The 27,784-nt window shown below is 39.0% G+C and overlaps 8 protein-coding genes and 1 non-coding gene across 9 annotated transcripts; 5 read left to right on the top strand and 4 right to left on the bottom strand.

The window, feature by feature from the left end:
- Positions 1-1,563: 1,563 nt before the first annotated feature.
- Positions 1,564-5,151, bottom strand: LOC137743619 (uncharacterized). Its single transcript, XM_068483545.1, has 8 exons — positions 4,733-5,151; positions 3,942-4,003; positions 3,624-3,860; positions 3,370-3,531; positions 3,189-3,238; positions 2,938-3,070; positions 2,576-2,613; positions 1,564-2,401 (listed from the first exon to the last, which is right to left on the bottom strand). Exons 1-8 carry the CDS (start codon positions 4,848-4,850, stop codon positions 2,305-2,307), a joined length of 897 nt encoding a protein of 298 aa, XP_068339646.1. The 5' UTR covers positions 4,851-5,151; the 3' UTR covers positions 1,564-2,304.
- A 758-nt stretch (positions 5,152-5,909) lies between these two features.
- On the top strand, positions 5,910-8,386 carry LOC137743408 (U1 small nuclear ribonucleoprotein C). The gene is made up of 6 exons (XM_068483292.1): positions 5,910-6,036; positions 6,140-6,182; positions 6,420-6,461; positions 6,547-6,787; positions 7,555-7,829; positions 8,139-8,386. Exons 1-5 carry the CDS (start codon positions 6,029-6,031, stop codon positions 7,815-7,817), a joined length of 597 nt encoding a protein of 198 aa, XP_068339393.1. The 5' UTR covers positions 5,910-6,028; the 3' UTR covers positions 7,818-7,829; positions 8,139-8,386.
- Positions 8,387-8,478: 92 nt separating this feature from the next.
- Positions 8,479-12,650, bottom strand: LOC137743407 (uncharacterized). The gene is made up of 8 exons (XM_068483291.1): positions 12,457-12,650; positions 12,026-12,319; positions 9,764-11,655; positions 9,420-9,689; positions 9,245-9,325; positions 9,052-9,163; positions 8,912-8,978; positions 8,479-8,736 (listed from the first exon to the last, which is right to left on the bottom strand). The coding sequence occupies exons 1-8, from the start codon at positions 12,509-12,511 to the stop codon at positions 8,676-8,678; spliced, it is 2,832 nt and encodes a 943-aa protein (XP_068339392.1). The 5' UTR covers positions 12,512-12,650; the 3' UTR covers positions 8,479-8,675.
- Positions 12,651-13,266: 616 nt separating this feature from the next.
- TRNAP-AGG (transfer RNA proline (anticodon AGG)) lies at positions 13,267-13,338 on the top strand. The gene has a single exon. It is a non-coding gene; the product is annotated as a tRNA-Pro (tRNA).
- Positions 13,339-13,999: 661 nt separating this feature from the next.
- Positions 14,000-14,717, top strand: LOC137741803 (uncharacterized). The gene is made up of 2 exons (XM_068481522.1): positions 14,000-14,245; positions 14,367-14,717. The coding sequence occupies exons 1-2, from the start codon at positions 14,000-14,002 to the stop codon at positions 14,715-14,717; spliced, it is 597 nt and encodes a 198-aa protein (XP_068337623.1).
- A 1,597-nt stretch (positions 14,718-16,314) lies between these two features.
- On the top strand, positions 16,315-17,289 carry LOC137741801 (F-box/kelch-repeat protein At1g57790-like). The gene has a single exon (XM_068481521.1). The coding sequence runs from the start codon at positions 16,315-16,317 to the stop codon at positions 17,287-17,289; it is 975 nt and encodes a 324-aa protein (XP_068337622.1).
- Positions 17,290-19,073: 1,784 nt separating this feature from the next.
- LOC137743760 (secoisolariciresinol dehydrogenase) lies at positions 19,074-20,719 on the top strand. The gene is made up of 3 exons (XM_068483703.1): positions 19,074-19,231; positions 19,321-19,395; positions 19,521-20,719. The coding sequence occupies exons 1-3, from the start codon at positions 19,212-19,214 to the stop codon at positions 20,320-20,322; spliced, it is 897 nt and encodes a 298-aa protein (XP_068339804.1). The 5' UTR covers positions 19,074-19,211; the 3' UTR covers positions 20,323-20,719.
- A 205-nt stretch (positions 20,720-20,924) lies between these two features.
- Positions 20,925-22,051, bottom strand: LOC137741467 (uncharacterized). Its single transcript, XM_068481173.1, has 2 exons — positions 21,736-22,051; positions 20,925-21,260 (listed from the first exon to the last, which is right to left on the bottom strand). The coding sequence occupies exons 1-2, from the start codon at positions 22,021-22,023 to the stop codon at positions 21,000-21,002; spliced, it is 549 nt and encodes a 182-aa protein (XP_068337274.1). The 5' UTR covers positions 22,024-22,051; the 3' UTR covers positions 20,925-20,999.
- A 1,014-nt stretch (positions 22,052-23,065) lies between these two features.
- LOC137741403 (auxin response factor 23-like) lies at positions 23,066-27,568 on the bottom strand. Its single transcript, XM_068481124.1, has 14 exons — positions 27,454-27,568; positions 26,972-27,084; positions 26,566-26,661; positions 26,400-26,456; positions 26,113-26,268; positions 25,774-25,858; positions 25,371-25,461; positions 25,078-25,242; positions 24,835-24,960; positions 24,667-24,742; positions 24,425-24,563; positions 23,677-24,296; positions 23,261-23,451; positions 23,066-23,159 (listed from the first exon to the last, which is right to left on the bottom strand). The coding sequence occupies exons 1-14, from the start codon at positions 27,566-27,568 to the stop codon at positions 23,066-23,068; spliced, it is 2,124 nt and encodes a 707-aa protein (XP_068337225.1).
- Positions 27,569-27,784: the final 216 nt, after the last annotated feature.

Below are 27,784 nucleotides of genomic sequence, written 5' to 3'. Positions count from 1 at the left end.
TGTGGTAAGTGTCTATTAGACGAATCGTGTATTTTTTAAACATGTTGCAAACACCTATTCGACTAAAAATCTATTGGAGAATTTTCTCATGCCAATATTTGGTTCTAGCGGTTTCGCCGTCTAATAAATATTTATCACGTGTTCAAAAAGTATACCACATCACCGTCACTGGTGACATAAGATAATCACTCCTTAAATTTACAAATAACATAGCAGAGAAGTTTGCCCAAAGATAGTAACTTACAAAGAATTAAGTTCATCGCCATGCGATGTCATGATACCATAACGTAAGGTAATGTGAAGGATAAGGGCTAACGTGGAACATGTTCACTGTTACGTAACGTCTCTTGTTCAATATGCATTGCAAGTTTTTCTTCACATCACAATGTATTATTAAACCGAAAACACTATGTGACACTGAACTTCTTTTATATAAGTTGCTCAACTCTACATGTGAAAATTACAAACTATTTGTTATATTGCGATGCTACGGTGACCATAAATCTGTATAAAATTTGCTATCTTGCCCAAGTCGTGTCGTATAATTGTACTTCTAATTTACTTTCTCTTTTTCTTTGGGACAATAAGGGTAGTTTCCTTTGGAAGAGGATCCTCACTGGATCCATTTTGTGAGGATCTTCACATTCTCACAGTTTATCGTACATAATGCGATTAATTTTCGTCAGATACTATTTGTGTTCAATTTTAAATAAAAAAATTATATAATTTATGATCGCATGATGCACGATGAATGACTACGGATCCCGACAAAATGGATCAAGATAGGATCCAATTTCTTTTCCTTTAAAGCAAAGAAACTAATTTGTTGACCAAAGAAATAAATTTAAAAGTCCACTTGGGCTGATGATTAGGAAGAATATTAATTGGGATTTGGATTCCATTCGGATTCAAATTTTAGAGATCCTAGGATCCTCACATCTTAATCATTTATCGTGCATCGTGTGGTCATAAATTATTTAACGTTTTTTATAAAAAATTAAACATAAATAGTATATGACGAAAACTGACTGCACGATATACGATGAACGGTTAAGATATAAGGATCCCTAAGATCCTCACAAAATGAACCCAGAGAGGATCGTCTTCCTATTAATTGGACGCCACCAAGAACCAGCTCACATGTTAGTAGGACCCAATGCCACGTTGGAATGTATTCCCGGGTCAAGATTTGCAAAAAGTGGGCCGATGGGTGACTTGAGCCTTCTTTTTTGGAATAATTTGATCGGCTATAAGACTTTGACGTCTTTGACCCAGTTTTAAAAATATAAATATGTGTAAATATTAATAGGTAAATTATAGAGCCATTGATATTTGTTGTCTTTGATGAACATTATAAAAATTTGTAATGCGGTGTGTACGTCAATTCATTTAGATTTAATCGAAATAAGAGAAAAAATTCTCAAAAAAAATTCAAAAGTTCGAAACCGGCAATGAGCTCGGACAAATTTTCCATAGTCAAGATATCATCAATATCACCGATAATAGGTGAAGTTTTCCATTTCAACCCCCCCTCCCCTGTTTCCATATCAATCCATGGTTTTTAAGATATTTCGACAGAAATATGACAATTTTGTGGATATTTTAAACACTGCTTTGACCGCATAAGGATAAGTATCGGTATCCAAAGTCAACAACGTTATGTAGAAAAAATCAAACCACATGATAGTGCACGATGAGTGTGTAATACTGTCACCATGACATCTTATCAAAGCAAGGTTCTCCCCAATTGTCGGCACACAAGGGATTGGTCCAGAAACTCTCCCTAAAGTCAACATTGTTATGTAGAAAAAATCAAATCACATGATAGTGCACGATGAGTGTGTAATACTGTCACCGTGACATCTTATCAAAGCAAGGTTCTCCCCAATTGTCGGCACAAGGGATTGGTCCAGAGACTCTCCCTAAAGTCAACATACAAGTTAGTTGTACCTAAATCTCTAATCAAGGGCCCTGCTAACCATACACAGACAAATATTGTTGCTTAATAGGCTTCTAAATTCTAACTCAAGCAATTTTTGGAAATACTTCAAACAGTAGATAGAAAACGACACGAATGGGTTCGAGCGAAAAAATGTGGGATGACAACAGTACACGGGACCAGAACCAGCCAATGCCATTGTTCTGTAAAATCGCCTAAACAGAACCAATATGTAAAGCAAGTACAAGTAATTCCCTTCCCCTGAATGGTTGTTTTCAGGAATGTGGGGTGCGTTACCTGCCGATTCGAAGAAATTCTCATTGCAGCCAGAAGCGGGGGCGATTGCAGACTGCCAATGCCGAGGCTTAGATTGCATTCAATCCGGCAAGCTCACGCAACTTCTCGCAGAGTATGAAGGTAATTGTAGTTTGTGGACCCAGTCTTGCAAAAGTTGCAAGGCTCCTGAAAAGTTTAACACTTAATTACTAATTGTAAACAATCAGACAGACGTTTTCTCTGTGGTTGCACGACAAATTCAAACTACGCACTGCTGATTCTATTAAATCCAAAGACTATAATATCGGAAAGTTTGGTGTAAACGAAAGGCCTGAGTATTCAGGCTTGAAGAGAACTCACCCTTTGTAAAGACCCCTGGGACCTTCTGTAAGCATGACCTGAAACAACACACCATAGCACATCAAATAAGAAATATACGCAAGGAATTAATTTCTGGGACGCCAAGAGTCAGTGTAGACCATATAGACTCTACAACGAACCAACGCAAGATAAAACAGGACCCAATTATAATGCCCAATTGCAGCTGCCGACCATTAAGGTCGTGAAAGCTTTTCCAAAGGCAAATCAAATGTTAACCACATGGCAACAACCTATTCAAATTTAATGTGTTTATAAACTGTGTTCTAGAGAAGAAATCCAAATACACCAAGAAAAAACACCATTAAACTGTAGCGGAAATGAAAAGACTATGTAATCTATACCTGGTATGCGCAATGAAATCCATTTTTATGGTTTCCTGCCTTATTAGATTCCTGTTGCAACATGAGACGGGTTTTTACCATGTCCACAGGTGCAGTTACGAGGGTACTCACCAAGCCTGCAACCGTGCTTGAGCTTCACAAGGTGCATAATATAGTTAGTTTTGATCAATGTACTGTCACCAAGTTAATCTACTTCAGTTGAAAAAATGAAAGACCTGAGATAGATAAGAACATTGGCAACAGTGTCTTACATGAGATGAAGATGGGATCCTTCTTCGAGTGATGTCAACCTAATCAGTGTCTGCATTCAAAAAAAAGTCGGGACAAAATTTGAAGTCAGACAGATTTAAAGAAAAATGAAGACGAACACTTTCCTATTGCCAATCAAACATTAATGATTTAGAAACAAATGGAAATTACTTAGAACTTGACCAGCTTGGTTTCGTCATATGTTGCTAGTTGTGATGCAGTCAACGTAGCAGCTCTGGCCATAGCAGGGCCAACCCCCTTCCAAAGCGCTTTCACTCCCTCTTCAGTAATAATTCTACGCAGTTCTCCCGTTGGACTCAAGTTTGGATTCATCTGTAACCGCACCTAATGAAAGGAAGCAAATGAAATGATCTTGAAGTCAAGTCTCAAGAAATAGAAAACAAAAAGTTCAACAAGGCCCTGCATGATGGCATTACCTTCAAAACCTCAACTGGATTCGTCAACACAGTTGCAATTGCACCGGCAAATCCTCCAGACCCGATCTTAGCAAAAAGATTGGCGGATCCAAAAGCCCAATTGCAGGCATACTTTGAAGGTTCATACAAGCCTAAACGGAGACCCCCATAAAGAACAGACCTTGTCAATGCCGGTGTCAATCCCAGATACAAAAATCTCGGCCCTTCTTTTTTAAAAGTATGGATAAATAACCGTCCCTGCACATCAAACCTTTATCACGATCCACGCTGATAAATTGGATCAAGATATGCACCCACGAAAAGAGGTGGGAAAAATACCATTCCAGTGAGAGGACCTTTCTGCCCAACAAGTTGCATTTGCAGCCTAACTTTGAGAACATCTGCATCCCACCAGTTGAGATAAATAAACTCTTTGCATCTCTCAAATTTTCTCTTAACCTACAATCTACAGCCTCTGTTCATCATGCCGAGAAGTTTTTGAGCGTGACTATCATAGGTACCTAGGTCCATAAGATATTAACCAAGTCGTGTAACAGCACGGCTCAATATGGCAGTCACACTAAAAAACTTCTCCGATTCTAAATTGGATCCATTGCCAAATCTTAATACCATAATCTCTATCAAACTCGGAACACTGAGAAATTGTGCATAACTATATAACACGTGAATTAGTAACAAAACGGGTCAATGTGGCCACCAAACTATAAAATTTCTCCGATTCTACATCTGATGCATTGCGAAATCTTAATACCATAATCTCTATCAAACTCGGAACAATGAGAATCGTGCATAACTATATAACAGGTGAATTAGTAACAAAACGGGTAAATGTAGCCGCCAAACTATAAAATTTCTCCGGTTCTACACTGATGCATTGCCAAATCTTAATACCATCATCTCTATCAAAATCGAAACAATGAGAAATCGATGCAGAACCAACCAAACCAAAGTTTGAACAATCCATGAAACAAACAAATAAACAACAAAATATTTAATATTCTGCTACAACAAAAGCTGAAAAGGTGACAAATTTACTGAGGCAAACAAAACAGACATGTTGGAAGCTGCAAAAAAGTGAAAAAGTAAACTTTTTGGGTTTCAGAAATTACCCAGAGGGTGAGTTACTGCGGTGGCCGCCGCAACGGAGAGTCCACTGGTGCCGAAATGATAGACAATCTCCGACGGCGACACCGCTGCCCAACTCTGCTTCTCGTTCTTCACTTTCATCTTTTCTGAATGTTTCAATCATAAAACATTACAAAAACCAAGCGAAACTTCTTTATTTGGGAACTCCGAGGATTCTGAAATGTTTGGGATCCGAGGAAATTGAAGCTTTTAACTAAAAACCTTCAATTATTTTGGCTGTTTAGCTTCCATTTTCATGAAACGCATTCTGTGTTTTACGTTTCCTAAATTTTCTCGGGAAACAAACAGTAAATTTCTGGGGAAACAAACAGAAAATTAAGGTGAGACGTAACGGAACCTGAAAGCCAGAGTTTTCGGGAGCGGATTTTGCCGTCCAAATCCGACTTTCGAGGTATGGCTTGCGGTTTGCCTCTGTCGTAATCGGAAAGACTCGTTGGATGTGGAAACGACGCGTCGTTTCAGTATTTTTGTTCTAATATTTACCAAGGATTAGAAATGCTTTTAAAATGACTTGAAGTTCTTGTGTAAGAAGCACCGGTTATATGTTTTTTTTCTGAAAGAACTTTAAGTGTTTTTTTAATATTAACTTGTATTTTTATTAAGAATTAATTATAAAAACATTTTTTTTAAAAACGCTTTCAATTATTATAAAAACACTTTTAAACAAATTCTAATTAGTAATAAGGAATTTGATTTAAGCGTGAAAATTTGAGGACTCGAATTATAATAAGCACGTCTATTTTTCTACTAACAGAAAAATGAGTTTCACGCGTTATTATTAATTCTCACACATCTTTATTCATTTTGTACCATCAAATCAAAATAAAACAACGAATACAATTAAACAAAAATATGTAAAAATCTAAAAAAATATGTTTAATTTTTTTGTATTTTAATATACTTTAAAAGTACGACTTTATGCCATTCAGTACTATAGTCTGATGGTATTCTTCTTCACTTAGAAGTGAGAGGTCTTAGGTTTGAATCTCATAAATAGCAATTCAATACCAAATTAGACTTCTCGTTATGTGGTTTAACCGAACTCTTGAAAATTTAACGCATTGTTAAAAGTAAAAGGGATTAGTAGACCACCGAGTCCATTAAGTTAGGCCCAAAAGCCCACCAAGTCCAGAACCTTCAATTCATTACTTTCTCAGGTGCAGTGGCGGGTAGCCAGAACCTTCTTCTTTCTTCAAGTCCCCTAGGGTTTTTGCATTACTCCAGTTTCAGTAAATCCCTAATTCCAGCGATTCAGAGCAATGCCAAGGTATCATCTCTTTCTCGTTCATTGAATATTACACTTATGCGATTCGTATCCCAATTTCATGAAATTTTTAATCTTTAATCGATTTCTTGTTCCAATTTATCAGGTATTACTGTGATTACTGCGATACTTATTTGACCCACGATTCGGTAAACTCTCTCTGCCCTAATTTTTTTAGTTTTCGGATCGTATTTTCGATTATTTTCTTATATCTGTTTGAGATTTCGATTTTGCTTGATAATTTTTTTGATTAATTTCAAGAGTTAATCACATTGAGAAGAAAAAAGAAATGGGATGTTTATGTCGGGTTAAACTTGCCACGGTAAATTAGTGAAATCGTGATCATCTTGGTTGCTGACAAGTTTTTGTTTTTCCCATTTTTTCAGCCTTCAGTGAGAAAGCAACACAATGCTGGTTATAAACACAAGGTATTACTGGCTTATTTTGTGTTGTTAGCGTGAGTTACCGTTTCTTTTTGGCGTTGCCTCTTACTGATTTTGTGTGTGGATTTAGGCGAACGTGCGGGAGTACTATCAGCAATTTGAGCAGGAACAAACCCAAAGTTTGATTGACCAACGGATCAAAGAGCACCTTGGCAATTCTGCAGCTTATGGTGGCCAGCCTTACGGGAATATTGGTGCAGCTTACAATCAACATCTAATGTCTCAGCCCCGTCTTCCTGGCATGCCACAAATGATGGCTCCAGGGATTAGGCCTCCTGTTTTGCCAAGACCTCCTGTACTCAGTGCTCCAGGTAATCTGGAATGTTTACCGTAAAATCTTTATTTTCAACCAAAGACTGAACCAAACTGCGCTCTGTTGCGTCAAACTGACGCTATTCCAGCCGCTTACAAACACTAATAGGTGGCTTTACTGACTGCATAGTATATATAGGAATGGAAGATGTCACTGATTGAATCAGAGTAGCTCTCCCATCCAAAGATGAAGATTCGGCTTTCCAAGCAGCAAGCCTTTTTTGGTTTTTCTCAATAATCTCCTTGTAGGTGGACTTGGTGACTCGAAAATGGATGGCTGTTTCTGTGATTTATTAGTGCACGTATTTTGCATTTTGATGTATAGAGTTTTTGGCTGCTTGACCCGATGTTTGCATTATTGTTCTGGAATTTTTCTTTCGGGGTGTGTGGTATATGTAATTCTGTTCCTATCAACTTGATGTTTTGCTAATAATGCTACCTACTTTTTACGAAACTACTGTTACTAGAAGGCAGGGAAAAACAGAATGCGTATTTCTTGCTTGGTTAAGTATTGTCCTTTAGTCTTCTGCATAACGTGATATTTTTTCTATCTTTTCCTATGCGATCAATTGGTATCCCTTTTTTTCCATGACTATGGACGTTAGCGATGGTGTGTTACCCCGTTATGCAGCTATATTCTAGATCCAATAGCTGCTGTATTGTATAGATTATTATTTTCCTGGCAGACACACAGCTATATACCATTGGCAGCAGAATCTAACTATCTAATACTAATGATAAATAAAAAATTTCTTGGTGGTGGCAGGTTACGGCTCTGCTCCACACATGATCCCAATGATGGCTCCACCTGGTGCTCCCAGCATGCCTGGTCAATTAAATGCTCCCATGAGGCCTCCTCCTGCTTTAAATCCTCCACCAGCAGTTCCTGGCAGCGCAGCACCAAATGCTTCTAACGGTGCCCCTCCTATGGCTGCACCTCCGATGTATCAACCCAATCCAACAGCACCAACGAGTGGAGGCTATGAAAGTTTCAATCCGAATACTCAACCTCCTGATTCTAGTCAGTAATGTATCAATTTGGTATGTGGTATTTCTTTACTTTCAAACATCTTTCGTCAATATGTTAGGATTTTAACTATTACTAGCAAGTTTATGAAGTTCATGTTGTGTACATCATGTTTTAACAAAAATGCGGTTCAAAATTATGCGAGTATATGCGTATTGGCAAGAATTCGGCTTAGAAATTATTATTTCTCCCTCTGTGGACCTATGGTTCTTATGCTTGCACAAGTACTAAAAGAAGCCTATAGACGGGATAAACTGATTTTAATTGTAGCACAAAAGAAAGTTTTTATCATTACTAAACCTGGAAAATGACTCGTGTTGCAGCACCTTCGTCGTAGAAGTCTTCTGCCATAGTTCGGTCTAATGGGACTTTCATCATGCGATGCAAACCAGGAGCTAAGAAAAGTGGAGAGTATGATCGTATCCTCTATTTAAAGTTGCACATCTTATTTGGACTGCTTGTACTTATAAGAGCAATTTGTTGAAAATGTGCGGTCCGGGACCGATTTAAAACGTGTGGTTCTTACCCGTGTTATTTTAAGATCGTATGATGTTGGCATTTGAACATTCTTTTACCACGTTGAATCGTTTATATAAGAGAACAACGCCGATAAAAGCAGCAATTCCAGGCCTAAACTCTGTTCAAAACAAGGATTACCGAGGAACTAGAGCCAATCACAAGCTACCATTCAAAATGCCACTGAAATCCAAGAAATGTTCCAAAATGTACACCAGTTTAAACCAGAGCCGGCGCAATTCAGCGGCTTCACTACAATCCCGAAGGGATTCATAATCTGGAAAAGTTCTGAACAAAAACTGCGAAAACAGCGATAATTACATGACTTTATAGAGTTTTCTTCATTACACGGAAGGGCCTACGGCCGGTGGACAACTCTTGAAAGCAGTTGTGAAGAGCCGATGTCTGCGAAGCAAAGTATTTGAGAAATAAGAACTCGTTAAGACTAATTCCCACAAATTATGCATCGCATAATCATAATTACAAGTTAATTACAATCTGTTAAGCAATAATCTTCGAAATTAATTCCGTAGATAACTTCAAACCATGAATATTACATTCATGTTTTACTATTACTCACCTCTTGTATTCCAGTCTCTGGAGAACTATACCATTTAGCAGAAGTTCTGAACTGTAAACTGCTGCCCCTGCGAGGCATGATAGTTGCAAAGAGTCTTTAAGTTACTAACCAAGACGGATAAATGAATGGAATGCTAGTACCTTGCTCAAGAAAAGGCAGGCAGACCGCACGGTCTTCTTCACAAGAAAGAATCAAAACGTCCTTGAAATTCTCTTTATCCTTTGCTGCAGACATCTGAATCTTCTCAATTGGCTGAGGAACATTGTGTATCATTAAGAGTTCAATCATGGGATACGAATTGTTAAATTATGTATGTAACGACGATGCAGATACCTGGCCTTGGACTGCCTTCACCAAGCTAATCATCATTTCTTTATCGGGTTTTATGTTTGGCGTGATGAAGACTTTTCGACCCTGCTACTTAAGCACAATCATATAGGAACACCCCAATAACATGGATGAAAGAAAAACAGTTATCAGTTTAAATGAACAAAAGCGCATGCATTACCTTTAGAAGTGGACACCGTTTCGCGCAATCCAGTGAACCAAGCATGCTAAAGCCTATTTCCTTTTCCTTTTTGGCATCCCTCAGAATGTAGCTTTTCTCACTAATCAAACAATTTGCTTGCCCGCAACTCTCAAGCCACAAATGAGTTACCACTGGTTTACCACGAGCAATGAATTCCAGCATGTTCCTTGTACGTGCAAATTGATCTGCTACAAAGTGTGTTGCATCAGTAGAACATGATGCAACAGATAGGCCCAGTCGTGTGATGACCTATTATGAAAAAAGAGGTAACGTCAGATGTGGATCATCTAGCTGTCTCAAAATCATACAAACTCAGTATCTACCTTTTTCTGTTGCTTAATGGTAGCATCATCCAAGTGCTGGCTAAACAGAACACGAACATATGCCATGTTTCTTCGCCTTCTCAAGTCTTTCCATGCATAATCTGGTGTTGATTCAGGGACACCCAGTCCAAAAAGCTCTTTCAAAAGGGACGATTTGGGCAAGTTTTTGTTGTATGTCTTTCTGTGATGACCATCAGACACATGTTTGGATGATCCCACATTTATGCCAGTGGTAGAGTTAGATTGAGCAGCATATTCTGAACCAGATGACACTACTGAGGTATGGCTTTTTACGTCTACCAGTGATGTAGGATCTCTGGCATCTAGCTTCCCGGATTGTAACACTAGCAAGGATCTGCCAGAATCTTTATCCAATGAGTGTATCTTTCCCTTTATATTGTTGTTGCTTTCTGGCCTTTCAGCAAAACGGGAAGTGCTGTCCTTTCCATCAACTATTGGAAATGAAGTGCAGAGTAAAGTAGCTAGGCAAGAATTTCTTCGGGCATTGAGACGTGTTCTTTTCCCTTTCGGATGGCTCCATGGTTCTAAGTTCAAAGTACTGGTTGTTCTGTTTTTATCTCGCTCAGACGAAACATAAGATTTGGAAGAGTTTTCTTTAGGGCTGATACTCTTCTTTCTCTTGTATGTAATAATATCCGCCTTCGTAACTTTATTCATGCTTTCTACTCGCTTGTTAAATCCGCCCTTACTCCCACTGATTATTTCAGATGGATGAGCATTTAAACGTCTCTTCTTTCTTCTGTATTTAATAATACCGTCCCCTGTAACATCATTCACCCTTTCTCCTGGATTCTTAGGTTCATCCCCAGTCCCTACCGACCTACCTCCAGTAGCTCTCTCTACCTTTCGATGCTTGGTACGCTTAGGAGATTGCCTACAAAAATTTCCATTGGCGTCAGCAAAATTACTACAATGTTCAGAAAAGAATCTGCTTCTTTTCCCTTTTGTTTGTGCTGCCAAATGAGGATCTAACTCCCAACTCAAAGATTGCTTTTGATATGAAGCAGCTACTCTCCTTACTGTTCTAGTTGAACGCTTTCTTCGCTTTGCATTTTCGTTAATGCCTCCTATATCAGGAACGTCACTCTTTCGAAGAGGAAGTTCCAAAAGTGCTTTGTTCTCTGGAGCACCTCGAGAAACATCTGCTGTGTTCTCCATACCTTGATAAGCATCAGCAAAATTGCAGTCAGGAAGGTCCCCATAAGCTAAGGCCTCCATAGCTTCAGCAGCAATTTGAGTGTTAAAACCAACATCAAACATGTCAACCATATCTGTTCTTGCGTCACTAGCTTCCTTCTGCAGTCCTGTTGATTTCGCATCCAAATGTTGTTCCGACTTATTGTCAGATTCATTTCCAATCATCCCTTCCAATTCTGTTATTTCCTTATGGAGGCCCTGAGTTATTTTCTTCTCTTTGCTCTTACCGCCCAAGCTGTTACAATTTTTGTCACCACCACCATGCCTGACTTTCTGATTCTGTACAACGGATCTCTGCTTGCACTCTCGAAAATCAGAAGACGAATTGATCTTCTTGTTAATGAGATCAACTCCCCAACGCTCCTCAGGAAGATCAACCCATTCAAAGGCCTTTTCAACTTCAACTTGAGACTTCATCCTAGCCAACCTTTGAAACCCCTTTGTGTTTGAGACAGGAGGAGATTTCTCCCTAACCGGTTTCTTGTGATCATCAATTTCCGGAGAGCCACCCAAAACGTCGTTCAATGACACAAAAAGGTCCACAAAACCAAGTGCATTGGCTTGGGCTGACTCCCCAGGTTCCTGAGAGTCAATATAATTTAACCTCGCAAGTGGCAGAGATCCTTCATTCTTCTCCCCTTCAGTCGTACCAAAATTAATTGGAGAAACTTGTCCTTCAAGGCATTCAAAGAAAAGTGCTTTTCTCAATATCACTTCCTTACAGATTTATTAAACAGACATTCGACATAAAATCACTTTCTCACGCATTCCACATAAAATACACACACAAAGTATTCAAAGAAAAGTGCTTTTTTCTTAGAATCAATTCTTCAAAGATACATCAAACACACGTTCCACATAACATCACGTCCTTACATATTCGTTAAGCACGCATTCCACATAAAATACAATTACACAAAGTATTCCAACAAAAGTGCTTTCTCAAAAGCACTTCCTCACAGATTCATTAATCACACATTCCACATAAAACATGAACAAAAACACAACACAGAAAAAGAAGAAAAGAACACTCCAAAAGCTAACCTGCAGCGAATTGCTCACGATGAGGACCGAGCTTTTGATCCAACAACACATTGGATTTAACACTCACTATTCTGCTTCCATTCACTTCATCGTCCTCACTGTCTAGCACAACTTCTTCCTCGTACTCATGTACACCAGTCCTAGTCTTTTCGGAAAAATCCAAAAAATCGACCAACTGGGTTTCCTCCATTGAAGGGCTGTCAAGCACAAAAGCATCTTCAAGCGGCACAGTGTCCTGAAATTGTAGCTGCTGCTGATCTTCATCAACTTCATCAACACCTTTGAGTTCACATCCTAATCAGAACCCAACAGAAACTCGAATCAACAATTTATAAACTCTGATTAACAATAATTACAGATGGGTTTGCAAGAAATGAATCAAAAAACAGATGAAAAGTGAAGAAATTGATATGAAGATGAGCAGTGATTACCTGATCGGTGAGACAGAAAATCCAAACTCTGGGTCTCGGTGTGAGAAACAGCCATAGCCCAAGAGGGGTTGTAGACTCTGAGAAGGAGAGAACAAATCACTCTTTCATTACTGAGATGGCTGTTGTAGCAGAGAAATTGAAATGGAAAATGTTATTTCTTTTTGGTCAAATCAAAAACCCTAATGTGGTTGGAATCCAGAAGGTTTTAATTGGAGGGAAAACTCAAAACAGGAATAAAAGTTGTGTTATTATATTACATTTAGAATGTATTTCCGACACATTAAAAATTTATTCAAAAACAAAAATTGGTAGATTAAAATGTGATATTTTAAATTATTCTAATCTAGCAATTATGTATAGCAAATTTCGATACGTAATGACAACTAATAATGCTTAATTTTGATTTTTATACAAAAAATTATTTCAATCCACAATAAAAAGAACGTTTACTTCAAACTCGAGTGAATGAGACAACTAATAGAGATTCATTGTGAACTTCTGTGTACAAAGCCATAACCAAAGGATTCGAACAATTCAATGTCAATCCTATGGTTGCTATTAGTCAATCTCACTTACTCTCTTCGTAAAAATCCATAAACTTAACACCCTGTATCTTTTTTCTCTCCTTTTTGGACAATCCTAATCTTTTAGTCTGCCAACTTCAACACAAAAATTCGAAATGGATCTCATTCCTGAGACAAGGCACCATTAGTGGTATGTTCGCCTGAGTGGTAGATTTTAGGAAACGGTGTTGGAGGGAAATATCCATAGGTTTGGTCAAAAAGGTTAAATTGACAGACAATAGCGACTGGGCATTTGGTCTAGTGGTATGATTCTCGCTTAGGGTGCGAGAGGTCCCGAGTTCAATTCTCGGAATGCCCCTTTTTTTCCTTTTTTTAATGTCCTTTTGGCTGAATCAAAAGGACAAATATACCCCCGCCAGCCAAGAGTTCTTGCCATGCTGGGATACTTTCTTGAGTTTATCCTTTTTAACTTCATCTACATTTTTCATGTATTTCTACAGGTTCTTTGTGAATACACACACACACACATATATATATACGTACGTATATGCACACACACACGTTCATGTATTTCTACTTTTTTCATGTATTTCTACAGGTTCTTTACTATAGAAATATATATATGTATTTCTACAGGTTCTAGAGTAACATATAGAGTTTATGCATGTTGTTTGTTGATTAGCCAATTTAGCCTTGATTAATATAGCTTCTACTAGGCAAACATATTTGCCAGTTCTTTGTAAAAATGTCTAAGCAAATGCAAATTATGCAAAGTTCGCAATGGTCCGATCTTCCTCCTGAACTCGTGTCAAAAATAGCAGAGCGTCTAGACCCGATCGAGCTTTTGAAATTCCGCGGTGTCTGCAAGGGATTGAAATTCTGCTTCTTCCACAGCTTCAGTTCAGATTGAATCTAAACCGGACTTTAAACCCTGGTTTCTATTATACGGGGAGGAAGAGGATCATAAAAAATCTTTCGGCAAATGCCAATTGGTAACCGAAACCTGTCAAAAATTCACCATGAGGCTTCCAGAACTGGATGGAGCAACTTGCCTGGCATGGAACCAAGGATGGCTTTTAGTATTCAAACAAGGTTCTTCAGTGTTCTTCTTTTGGCCCTTCTCAAGAACAAAAATAAACCTTCTGAAAAGCCCTCATATCTCGAAACTCTCTGATCATGTTGCCGCATTTTCATGTCCCCCAGTTGGCCAAGATTGTACTGTTTGTGTCATGAACCATGTCGATAACAATTTACTGAAGCTGAACGTACTTAGCCGCGGAGCCAGAGAGTGGATCGAGTACAGCTTCATATGTTCAGGAATAGGTACACTAAAATGTGCAGCTTACCAGACTCGCTAACAAAAATTCTATTTCATCAACCATACAGACGGGGCTGCTCATTGTTGATGCTTGTAAAATTGGGGTAGACCCCGAATCTTGTGGCTATGCAAAATCTGTTCCTGCGAAGCCTAAGAAACCCAAGTCGGAAAAAATCTTGCCGGACAAGAACTATTTCAAAAAAACTGACATGAAGAAGAAGCTAGGGTTTGCAGAAGATGAGGATGTTTCATTTTCTATTTGCGGGACTCACAGGCAGTCAGATGGCATGAACAATTTTGTCCACAGCGAGACCATTAATGATCGTAAACATGATCGAGAGTCGAAGACCCGTCAATCCAAAGGGGTATGGATCTACCCAAAGTTCTACCAAACCTCTCCAAGTGATCAGACTTGGTAATATTGATCAATTACTAGATCAAATCAATTCAGATATTGGATTTTGGGTTTTGCTTAATTTTTTGTTGGTGAACTTGGTTTTGCTACTTTTACCAATATAATTGTAGCAATTGCTAGCCACACTTTTCTTCTTTTAGTACTGTTTAACATTCTTCCTAATCAAAATAAGCACTCAATGGCACGGAGAGTGTTGTTTATAACGAGACGAATTATTTTTCGAGCGATGATGATGCGGAAGAATGGACAAAATGTGACTTCAAAGGGGTATATGGATCTACCCTGGACTCTACCAAACCTCTCCAAAAGATCTGACTTGGTAAAAATTTGATCAGTGCTTAATCCATCGATCATGGAATCGAATGCTAGCTTCTCACCATTGTTCTTACCATTGTTGTGCTTCAGTTTACCAGAAAGTGTTAGTAGTTTCCAAGACAAAGTTGGGTGCTTTGACAACTTAACCTCACCAATTAAATCTGCCCCCTTTTAACGAGTAATTTCATCGCGACTGTCACATTGTGACTTGCGGTTCTACATCAGAAATCCATGACATATCAATAATGTCGTGAATTCATATTATAATACATATGCTACGAATTCAAAGATTGACTAACTCCATGACAGATTAGTGGATAGAGATGGAGGAGGAGAAGGATGAAAGCCATAAGCCTTTGCAGGAGAAAACTTCTAATTAAATTCGAAGGAAATAAATGCGAAACAACGTAGGAATTAACAAAACAACCCTAAAACTAATAAAAACGTTGTTTTGAACTCTAAACAACTCCGAACACCTCTGATCTGCACGCATCATACGTCAAAGCAACTTCTTTAATCCTACGTCAGTGAGTTATTCCTAAAATATGTTGATACATTTGGGTTCAACTCTAATTGTCTATTTATCCTTTAAGCAAGCTGTATTAGTTATTTAATTATTTACTTTTACAGTTCAAGAAGGAAATGAAAAGCTGCAGTGAACTACTGAAATTAGAACTCTCGAGTTGTAGTTATAAAATGGTATAGTAATACTCTTGTGCCAGTAACAACCCTTCGATTGACGTTGTTCTTTTGCTAGAAGGGCTTCTTCATCCTAAATCCCAGAGGTATGAATATTGTTATACATTGTTCGATCGCTATTAATTATGATTTACACACATCCATCTTTTCCGCACGGTCCCTTTTCTCTCTTGTTTTTGGATAGATAAAATCAATCCAGAATCTATGGACAGAAACAAGGAGAGTAGATATAAGGGTATATTTCGGGTGTGCAGAAATTATTTCCCATCTTTGAATTGAGAGAAATTGAACACCATGTACTATTACAATAATTCGGGTTCAACGAAACTCTTGAAATTCTTGAATTTTGATGATGTCTTTTATGTTTTACGTGTTTTTTCTTGGTGAAATTAGGTATATGCTATGAATGATTAATCCAAAAACCAATTAATTACGAATACTTACAGATAAAGAATGTGCCTTCTTCGCTTTAATCTGTGTAATTCTTTTTCACTTGCTCCTTGTTGTGTTTGGTCTGTCTTTTGCCATGTTCCTTAAATTTAACACAAGTAGTTGGTGCCCTTGACAGTAGCAGCCATACATATGCAATGAGCAACTGTGCCAAAAGGTACGAAAGCCAATGGTCCTATCTCCCCCCCGAACTTGTCTCCGACATAGCAGACCGTCTAGGCACCGATGAGCTTCAAAGTTTTCGCACTGTCTGCAAGGCTTGGAATTCAGCTTCTTACACAGCTGTAGCCAAAGTCGAACCTGCACCGGATATTAAACCCTGGTTTCTACTCTATGGGATCACGGACAATGAGCTTAACAAAGATTCTGATCTTCAAAACCAGTTATTGGTAAAAAAAAGTGGAGAAAAGTACCCGATATGTCTTCCGCAACTTGATGGAACGACAACTTGCCTTGCCTCGAACCAAGGATGGCTTCTTTTGTTCCAACCAGGAGGTTCAATGTTCTTTTTTCGCCCCTTCGTTCCAATGAAAATAGACCTCCCGAAATTCCCAGCCTCAGAGCTCTCTGATCATGTTGCTGCATTTTCGTCTCCCCCAACTTCCCAAGATTGCATGGTTTGCGTCATGAGCCGGAAGAGTGATGGAGAATTTGAGCTGAATGTGCTTCACCGTGGAGCCAATGAATGGACACAACACAAGTATGATCGTCCCATTGATACAATCAAATGCGCTGCTTATCGCAACGGAGAATTCTACTTTCTAGACAGCAAGAGTGGTTACATCACGTTTGCTAAAGACTTGAGCTGGAATCGTGATTATTTAGTTGAAGTTAGCAATGAAGAGACTGAATGCAGGCCATCGCGGGATTATTTTTATACCGAGGACAGTTATTTTCAGACGGAGGACATGAAGAAGAAGCTGGGGTTGGCAGATGATGTCTCGATATCTACGTGTGGGACACTAAAGCAGTATGATGGCCTTCCCGAGTTTGTTTTCAATGAGACTATTTCCAGTAATCGTGTTCAAGAACTTGAAAGCCGGCAATTCAAAGGGGTATGGATCTACCCGAAAATGTTCTATCAAACCTCTCTGAAAGATGAGATATGGTAAGGCTGCGTACGTTGGACATTTCTTCCAGCCTTTATAAAGCAAGGAGCCTTGTTGACTTTAGATCGCCCTTACTACCGGTCTGACTTTCATACTGATTTTCTTCTGTTCTCTGGGGAACTTAATTTACTTGTCGAAGGAAGCCTTTTAAAAAGTTGAATTGCTTTTTGGGTTTTATTTTTTGTTGGCGAAGTTCAATTTAATTTGTTAATTATGCTACATTTTGAGTTTAAGAAGGTGACGATGAAGTGCATATGATTCAGTTGTTGAAAATCGACATACTGTTCCGTATACACGAATGCCAAATCGTAACTAAGGAATTCAGTTGGAATGCAGTTTAAACCCAAAACAACTTATGGCAAAAACTTCATCATTCCATGTCATCCTGTGTATATGTTTTTCCTTCGTGATCGACATACTTTAAGGTATTAAAATTGTATCAATCTGTGCTTTTGGTTTGAATTGATTGTATGATAATTTATTATAAATTGATGAGGTGGTGAGCTTGAGACTCTTATATGGGCCGTGTAAGCTAGTTGCATCACATCAACAAAAAAAAAAAACTCATCAATTTAATGGGGGGTAACGTTCAAAGAGACAAAAAATGTATATCGAAGCAAAGATAAAATTTAAGTACCAAAAATAAAGATCACACATTACAAGAGAAGTAAAACAATAATCTCATTCAATATCACAAAGTTAACTGAGAACATAATGAATTAGTTCTGAATCTAGAATGCATTTTACCACAGTAGCGTAAAACAATCATGTCTATACACCCTGGTACATGTTTGCTTTCCACGGACCCCCTCCCCCTAACAGCTAACAATTTAACCCATTAACGCTATTTTGTGGGGGAGTATGAGGTTGACGTTTATTCCATATATACTTCTTGTGCAGCAAGAAATGTGGATGAGGACGAAGGTCATGAAGGGTAATGTCTTAAGAATCAGTCTAGAAATTGTTGGTTATGAAATATTTGCATGTGTCATCAAACTTCAACTTGTTGGTTATGAAAAATTCGAATTTATTTACGATACTACCACTGCACCAAAAACTTCAACTTATATACAAAATTGTCACCGTCCATTGTCCATATAATTAAAGAAAGTTAGGTGTCTTTGGATTAAAAACAAAAAAGTTTATGAAGCCCTTTTGTATTAGTTTTCTAGAGAAAATAAGAAATAAAAATCATACCTTCCAATTTTATAGGCTTTCTTATAATTTGGAAAGATGCCACATTTGTTCCAAAAATGCACTTAAATCCCAATACCATGAGAAATGACACTTCCACCGCCGCCTTATGAGACCATTTTGTCATGTCCATCATCACCATTTCAATGACAAAAACTTAAAAATAGTAATGTTATTAATAAGTTGATCGTTGAAAAATTTATGACAATCCATATAAAATCTCTATAATTCAGCAAAAGTACCTCACTTAATTTACTTGTTTTTCAAAAAAGCATACATTAAAAGTCTAAAAAAATCTTTAAAAAAATTATAATAATCGGTAAAAGCGTACTAAAATCTGGTCAAAATCTCTCACTTTAAAACTCAACAAAAATCCATAGAAATCATATACACCGCACCCACCTTAGAGAAACTGTTGGAGATGTGACAAAATCATATACAAATTTCTGTACCAAAAACAAAGAAACAAAATGCATGTGTCACATGCACGTGTAACGCAGTCATTGGACCACACGTCCACATGTGCACCAATATATTAAGAATGCTTTATTTTTCTTTAGTCTTCCTTCCTTACCTTCTTCCTACTTGTCGGTCCAACCCCAACCAAAAGCACATATAGTCAACAGCTGGCCAAGATTTGAAGAAGGGTAGAAATTCACTCAAAGGTGCAAGTTGAACCAGTTGAACCAGTTGAGCTCAAATATCAGAAACCCCATCTTTGTCCTTCAAGTATGCTCAGGGTTGCATACAGGTAAGCTCCTCCTTCTTTTTCTTCTTTATAGCCTGAGCGATATTCTAATTTATCTAATCTAATAATGAAGAATTCGAACTTGAGTGCAGAAAAAATGTCGCCATTTCAAGAGCTATTTTGGCTTCCCCGAACATCAAGATGGGGTTTTCATCCCATGCTGGGAGGTAGGCGAAATCGAATAGGTATTCGGGTAAATAGTTCAAATTCCCGAATACCTTTTTTTCGATTTCGATTTCATTTCTCATCTGCTTGCCCTTTTGTTGATTTGTTTTCATGTGGGACAAAGCAGACTTGAAGGCAAAGTGGCGCTGATTACCGGAGCAGCAAGCGGCATAGGTAAAGCAACCGCATCGAAATTCATCAGCAATGGCGCCAAAGTTGTCCTTGCCGATATCCAACAGGACCTCGGCCAGCTTACGGCGAAAGAGCTCGGTCCAAACGCGACGTTCATTGCCTGTGATGTCACGAAAGAGTCCGACATCTCCAACGCCGTTGATTTCACTATCTCCAAACATAGCCAGCTTGACATTATGCACAGCAATGCTGGGGTACCCTGCTACACACCCCCGAGCATGGTGGACCTCGACCTAGCAGCATTCGACCGCGTCATGAGCATTAACGTGCGTGGAGTCGTGGCAGGAATGAAGCACGCATCGCGCGTGATGATCCCGCGTAAAACTGGCTCCATTCTTTGCACAGCCAGCGTGACGGGACTGATGGGAGGACTCGCACAGCACACATATTCCGTGTCCAAGTCTGCTGTCATTGGCATTGTGAAGTCCGTGGCTTCAGAGCTATGCAGGCATGGAATCCGTGTCAACTGCATATCGCCATTTGCGATTCCAACCCCGTTTGTGATCGAGGAACTGACTCAAATTTTCCCGGGGGTTGATAGACAACGGCTGATGGAAATAACGCACAGTGCTGGCGTCTTGGCCGGCGCAAAATGCGAACCCAACGACGTTGCCAACGCTGCACTTTACCTAGCTTCAGATGAGGCTAAATATGTTAGTGGCCATAATTTGGTTGTTGATGGAGGTTTTACATCTTTCAAGAATTTGGAATTTCCTGCACCAGATCAGGTGCATTAAGCATTCACTCATTGTCACTACTTATTTGCAAAGTGATGTAGAACAAATAGCAAGTCGATTGAAGAGGAGATGGACAGACAGAAGTCTAAGAATTTTCATATTTGGCGTCCGTTTTCCAATTTTGGCCCATGGTACCTCTCTGGAAAGAAAACGATGCTAGGGTTCAAACTCACTGCTTTGATGTAATGTACGATGGAATTTGACCATCCGAGATCGTTTAGACTCCCAAAACTGCATTTTAAATTCTGTAATAAAAATCGAACTTTTCATTTGTCCTACAATTAACGTCGTTTTACTTTCATTTAATTTCTTAAGGCCTTGAGTTATTCCAAGGTGTTGTAAACTTGTAATCATTTTATTTAAGCCATTGTCTGGCTCCTGTTGTAATCATCTATCAATTGTTAATTAAACAACCGTTCGAGATTTCTCTCAAAATCTAGTGGACTCCAGAGCTCGTTCTTAGGGCTTATGTTGGTATCCCTCATTTGCATCATGCTGAGTGACAAAGGATACACATCTATATATTCACTGTGTCCAAAATTCTCTCTGCAAGACGTCCGTTCTTTCTATAAAACTTACTATTCGGACAGACGTTTCGAGAAAAACATATACTTTTATAACATAGGAAACGCAGGACAAGATAAATTTTGTAAACCTTGAACTGGACTGAGGGACAATTAGGCCTGCTCTATCCGTTGGGAAATCAAATTCACGGCCGCGTTGGCTGACGAGAACGCGCCGTGAAAGCTTTCCTGGTAGGAAATGGATTCCAATTCTCTGGCCATCTTCAACAGAATCTCACCCAAATCCGTCTGTTTTCCGAGTAAAGAATCGTAGTAGGACTGAGCAGCAACCTTGCTGATTTCGGCATTGGTGGGTTCCGGGCAGTACTCATCGTCCAACCACTTGTGCAAAGTAGCCCTCAGCCACTCTGATTCCTGGAATTTTCATTTACGTAAGTTAAAAGTATCACAAACAAGTCCCTCGAAACTCACTTTCATAGTAAAAAGAACACTTGGAAGTACCGTTTTGAAGAAAAACGTTGTGTCTAACCATGTGGCAAACTTGCACTAAAGGGCGAGCAATTTCTCGCTCACATTATCAGTTGTCACGAAACTAAACTTGTTATGCATGTTTTGAACTTTTGAGAGCACACTTACTACAATTGTTACTCGAGCGACTATTGCACTTGCACTAATAGACAAAGAATTTCTCGCTAACATTATCAGTTGTCACGAGACTAAACAATGCAGCGGCATTATTGCAACTAACTATTATTATACTTGAGCAACTATTGCAATTGCACTGGTAGACGAAGAATTTCTCGCTAACATTGTCAATTGTCACGAGACTAAACAAAGTGAACATAAATTAGAAGAAGGTACCAACACTTCGAAAAAAGGAAAGTTATACCTCCAGGGCCTTTGAGGGGGTCAACCAATGTTGTGGGACCACAAGGTCTTGAACTTGGGCATCTGGGTCGTCTTCTTCTTGCTCATTGCTCTGTGGGTTCGAGGAAAACTGAGATCTTGCAGCAGTTTGCGACTTCCGGAGATCATTCCGACGGCGAATCGGGTGCGGTGAAAACCGGAAATTCAGCGCAGGCGTAGCGACATTGACTAGAGCGGAGATATTCGTGGAAGAGGGTGGAGGAAATTTTGGAACGGATGTGATTGGTCGAGCTGGACACACAGATTTCATGCTTTTAGATTGGGGGAGTCTGGTTTGGGTTATTTTCTTCCTCTGTTTCTGTTGGATTTTGTCTGGAGAGAAAACGGTTGGTGGCGGTAAACTTTGTAACGTTTTGATCCCTTTGGATTAGGGTCGGCCTATGGGTACTACGATGTGAGGGGGGCCCAAACTAGGCCCAATATAAACGAGAATCCTCTATATTATGAACACGTACTTAATACGAACAATTGAAATGTCATAACTTGAAGAAAAAAAAATTTAGTAAAAATATTCTATGAGATTGGCATAACTCTATACTTTGATCCTTGACAATAAAATCGATTGAAGTGGCTCCTGAATTTGTCTAACGTAAATCATTATGATGCTTATGTAAAAAAATCAGTCAATGTCCTCATTAAATTGTCACGTGAACGATTGCATGACCACCTTTTTGTCAAGCCAACCCCTCCACTTAGCGAGGATATTGAAAGATATTTCATGGAAATACATGGAAATATCAAAATGATTTACGGTAGACAAACTCAAATACCACTTCTATCAATTTTCACTGTCAGTGAATAAAGTGAGGATTTGTGCCAATCTCAATGACTTTTTTAACTAAAAACTTATGTAAATTCTAGAGTCTATCAATCAGATCACGTGACTGTGTGACAGTTCAAAGGTCTATTACAACATCTAATGAGTATTATATCGTCTGATTTGCTTAATACGCATTGGTCACTTGTAGGCGTTCGTACTTTATACGTTCTAGCAACTTAAAAAGATAACAATCATCCAATTGTAAAATCTTAGGCTTCCTGTCTCACAAAACACTAGCATTCTTCAAACAACAAACAACGATATTTTTATGCTTTTGGTTTAACTTAAACAACATGCATACTGAATCTGCATTGCTACCCTTGAACAGCAAATTGTCACGGTTGCGTTGGCATACATACCGCAAAGCGCACATCGGTGTTTCAAGTAGACATGTTTGCCGGTACCATGTGTTCGCTGTCTTGCGCGCAATCTCATATGAGCAGATAAACACTTGTGACCTCTTAGCGAATCCTTAGACAGATACTGCATTCAGGGAGCCTGGATTCAGATTGTCGATTTCATTTTTTGGACAGATGAACAATCGCTGCGCCATGGACAGGAATTCGCTGCATATGTAGCGTGATTACCAAGTTAGTAACAGATCAGACGGTAAAGCACAACAGATATCGAAAACTTTTAAGTCACAGCATAAGTTCTAGTTCTTAACTGCCACGGGTAATCTCCTACCAGCATCCTGTATCCAACGTCATCGATGTAGGTTACCTGCCATCCACTGCTTCCACCGATCAGGCTTCCTTTGAAATCAAACATCTGGTCAAGCTCACAAATGAGTTCGTTGTAACCATCAAAGTGCGTGAGATCAATCGATCTTCCAACAGGAGCTCCGTGTTTGAGCACCTGAAAGAGCATCGAAATCTTGTCAAGATTAGCCAGCCTTCAGCAACCAATCCACCCTATGCGGATGCTTGCTTGTTAAGTAAACATCCAAATACATCTTAAGTGCAATCGCTAAAGTATAATTTGATTGAATAATTTAGAATGCGAAATACAATTCAATTAGCATAATTTTTTCTTCAACTTGTTCGGAAAGGCAACTCAGAAGACGTTTCACGCATAATGTACCTTTATGCAACTCCTGTTACTGACAGAGCAACATTTCCTGCATTGTTTCTCTGACCGAACACCAGAGATACTCTTCGATGTCTCTGACAGCTGGATTGTTTCAGAAACACTTGAATGATACGTTGGAGGAGTAGAACAAGGACTATAAAGTTCAATAGAATTGGCAACTTGGGGTGAAGGAAGCTCCGGGTAACTAGTAACTATATTGACTCCAAAAAGCATTGTGGTCTTGGGTTGGACAAGTGGCGATTGAGTCTCGTTCCTCAGTTCGAAGGTTCTCAATTTCTGGGACCCCGAGGACCAAATATTTGGAACTGACATGCTTCTTTTACACGCGCCGCTGTCAAAGACTCCAAAACCAAACTTTGGTGGCCATTGGTTAGTAAGGCTTGGAGCTTTTGGACTGCCAGGACATTGATAAAGTGAGTCGTTCATTGGAACGTTGAGATTGTTTTCCAATCCCAACTGTGTGTAGTCCCAGTCAGGATTTGGGGGTGGAATGAACTGTAATAGCTGTTTTGGTGTACGCGGTCCATGAGCAGGTGGATCACTAGTTTCTTGACCTTGAAAGACCTTTTTTTTTCTTGGACGTGTGGACTCAACTGAAATCAGCAACGAGCCTAATAAGAGAAAAAGAGAGATAAGTTGAAGAACCCTGAGCTAAATTCCATTAAAACTGAAGTGAAGAATGAAGCATTTATCAAATCTAGGCAAACTTTCCGCAAGGAGATATATAAGAGTTACTGACCATTCCTGGCCAAGCTAGAAATCCCGGGTGATGGCAAACCAGGTAAACGTGCCCTCTTGTTAGGTTTGAGAGGTACGATATTCCAAGGAGAGAGCCTTTCAGAATGGAAGCATGTATCTGATGCGGTATCCAATCGCACCTGGAAGGACACATAAAAAAAAATAAAAAATGGAATGATTAGAAACAGATGCTAAGAGAATTATTGATCAGATTGAAATGGTCAGAAAACGGAACTTGGGTACCTTCAGACGCCTCCATTCTGAATTGGGCCACCTCAAATAATCGTAGTCCTCGATATCTATAATAGTTCCTTCCAACCTGTTTCATACAATAACATGTTCGATCAAAAGATCGCAGCTGTTTAACTTTTATCCATCCATTCTTGCATTCGCAAGTCATGGCTTGATTACCTCTTCTTCTGATCTGCACATTCTTCACCTTCGGAATACATTCTGAATCTCATTCCAATGGAATAGTCAATTTCGGCTGATTTCATGTATCGATCATAAGGAATTATGAATGCAGCAGGACTTGTCCTGCAGACACAAAAACAGATTCATGCTTAAAACATACGAAAATGTGTATAGTAGTACCCAATGACACTTTACACATTCAAACTAAAAGTTATTAGCTCATAGGATCAAATAGCTTACCATGGACGGTAGTAAACAGTAAACATGGTACCAGTAGAAATGGCATGGAGAGCGCTCGCAAGTATGCCATGCTGCATGCTGTGGCCAGAAATGAGAGAAGCTGATGCAGTATCTTGTGTTTTGGTCGCACGGTGTATGCCAACACGCAGTTCTCCATTTTCTCCTCTGTGAAGTAAGAATAACTTTCATTCGGTAACTGGAACTGAAGATTAATAACTAAAAGAAAATTCCTACACCGGGCGCACAGGGGGGGGGGGGGGGTAGGGTAGGTGAGACACAGAGAGAGAGCATGCCTGGCAAAGATACATTCATCCCCAGAAACAAGTTTTTTTGCAGTCGCAAACGTAGTCCAACCACTAGTAAGCAAGTGCCTCCTTGGCTGACCTACATTATGGGGAATGCATCATAAGTTTAAGATTACTCTTATCTGATGAATGCAGTTGAGAAGGTTAAGCGAAAAACACGCATGAGTTGTAAACCATAAAGGTGATTACATGAGCAGAAACTCGTTTGCAGTTGGATTATTTTGCATAATGTATTGCACAGAATCAGTCAACCATGGAAATTGCATTCTTTTTCGCCTTGGCACGATGAAGAATTTTTAAATTTTCTAAAACTACGACAAAAAGGTACTAATAATCACACTTAAGTTGGTTTCACAGATGAATGTTCAAGAGCGTCTGAATTTAAAGATACCTCGATATATATGGCGAAAATGCCATTCATTTCCCTGCAAGTCTTTTACTACCAAATCTTGTACCGGTGGTTGCTGAGACATGTCCTGCAAAACATTTGTAACATTTAAATGAACTAGCTTCTTAACCACATTATTTGATATAAATATCATGAGGTAGAAATGAGTGGAAAAGGTGAAGAACTGATGCAAGACTGCCGATGACACTTGCATAATCCAAAGTAATAGAAACAATAGACGCCTAATTCAAATTTATCAAGGCCTTTATCCAACTGATTACTTAATGTGTATCATGTAATTTCAAGCGGGTGTTATTTCGATGGAAAGACAAGGATACCAACCAGAGCTGGAAGGCATTCTTCAGCTTGTCGCTTCGGAACTGAGAATCCACCGTGTGAGCTTGTGTCTGACGGGGTAAGTGTCTTCCTAAAGGATAGTGTACTGGTTCGCCGAGGCAAGGGTGGAGTATTTTCTTCCTCTACACTTAGCTGGTCTTGCTGCAAGGTGCCAAAGCAGTAAACTTATGTTGATATTACATTCAAATATCAGAAGGAAGTTCCAAAGCAGATAATAACGTAGATTTCCAATGAGGCCCTAAACAAAGTCATCTTAGCACTCATTAGCTAACCTTGGTCACAGGGAGCAAGGTGATTTGAGCATACACTTCGTCTGTGTGAACTTCAGCCTACAAATGAGCCATGTTGTCATTCGACAACAACCAAATTCAGATCAATCGCGAGCCGTTGAATTTTCAATTGCACATTTTGTTACACATCAAGAGAGAACTAACTTACCTTGAGTTGAACACATACAACATTGCAGAGGATCTTGGGAGGCAAATTGTATCTTGGCATTTCCATTTCACCGTCTTGATTTGCATATGCCTCAACCTGCTCTAGATCAACGAGCAAACATGTCATCTATTTCAAACTCCTCACGCGAAAAATCAAAAGGATCAACTGAAGTTCATAATCCGTGATGTATTTTTTTGTTCATGCCCCCATTCTCAATGGACCATCAAAACAGTAAGAAAGAAAGTTACGTACGCCAGAGATGACACTATAACATTATACTTGTACTATAATAACATTCCCGTTGCGTGAATGTTTTTCACAATTTACTAGGAAAAAACAGACCAAGGGACAATGGAGCTGCCACAAAAGAAAAAGTAGCAAGGGGATCAGGGGTGAGGAAGAGAACCTGTTCCATATGACCTTGAAGAAAGTAGAAAACCTTCTCGCCGGGGCGGGGAACGTAAACATTCGCCCCGGCACACGCATACCATAAGTGTGTGTACAAATCATCTTTCTCACCTAACATCAAAATTCAAATCACATTCTGGCTTCAACAGAAAAATCATAACAACACAAAAACAAAATATTAAAAAAAATTTGGGGAAAAACTCAAACCATGAGAACCCTATTTCAGATATCTATGAAAAATCAAAATCCCATTGAAAGATTTTGCGGTTTTGATTCAAATTTTACTAATTAAAAAATAGAGTTAAAAAAAAACCATATTTTATGCTAAAAACTGAAAGAAAATCATTAAAATTTAATAATGGTCAAAACTGGAAATAAAATTAAAATTAGTAACTAACAAAAATTATTAAAATTAGAAATTAAAAATCTAAAACTAAAACAGTACAAATTAAGCAAGAGGACACCGGTTCAGCTCCACACCTTGGTTATTGTTAGCTGCCGGCAAGGCGGCAGCGTCGGTACATCCGCTGCTTTCTCCAGCATTCACGGTGGCGGTCGGCGGTGGTCCTTCCCCACCAGAGGTTCTCGGTACCATATCTATTTATCAATTATTTCTCTCCACCGTCTGTAGAATAGGAAAATTTGCAGAATGAAAAACTCAGAAAAATAGAAAAAAAATGGTGAGAAATTAGTAGGAGGAGCTAGAGCCGAAGTGGACAAATAGGCGTTGAGAATCGGGTGTACCCGCGTCCACCGTAAAGTTACCTGCTTCCTTTAACGGCCTCTCTCTCTCTCTAAGATCACACTTTCT

The sequence above is a fragment of the Pyrus communis genome, chromosome 8, assembly GCF_963583255.1.
Source record: "Pyrus communis chromosome 8, drPyrComm1.1, whole genome shotgun sequence".
In the NCBI taxonomy this organism is placed as follows: domain Eukaryota; kingdom Viridiplantae; phylum Streptophyta; class Magnoliopsida; order Rosales; family Rosaceae; genus Pyrus; species Pyrus communis.
This window is presented reverse-complemented; position numbering and strand designations above follow the sequence as displayed.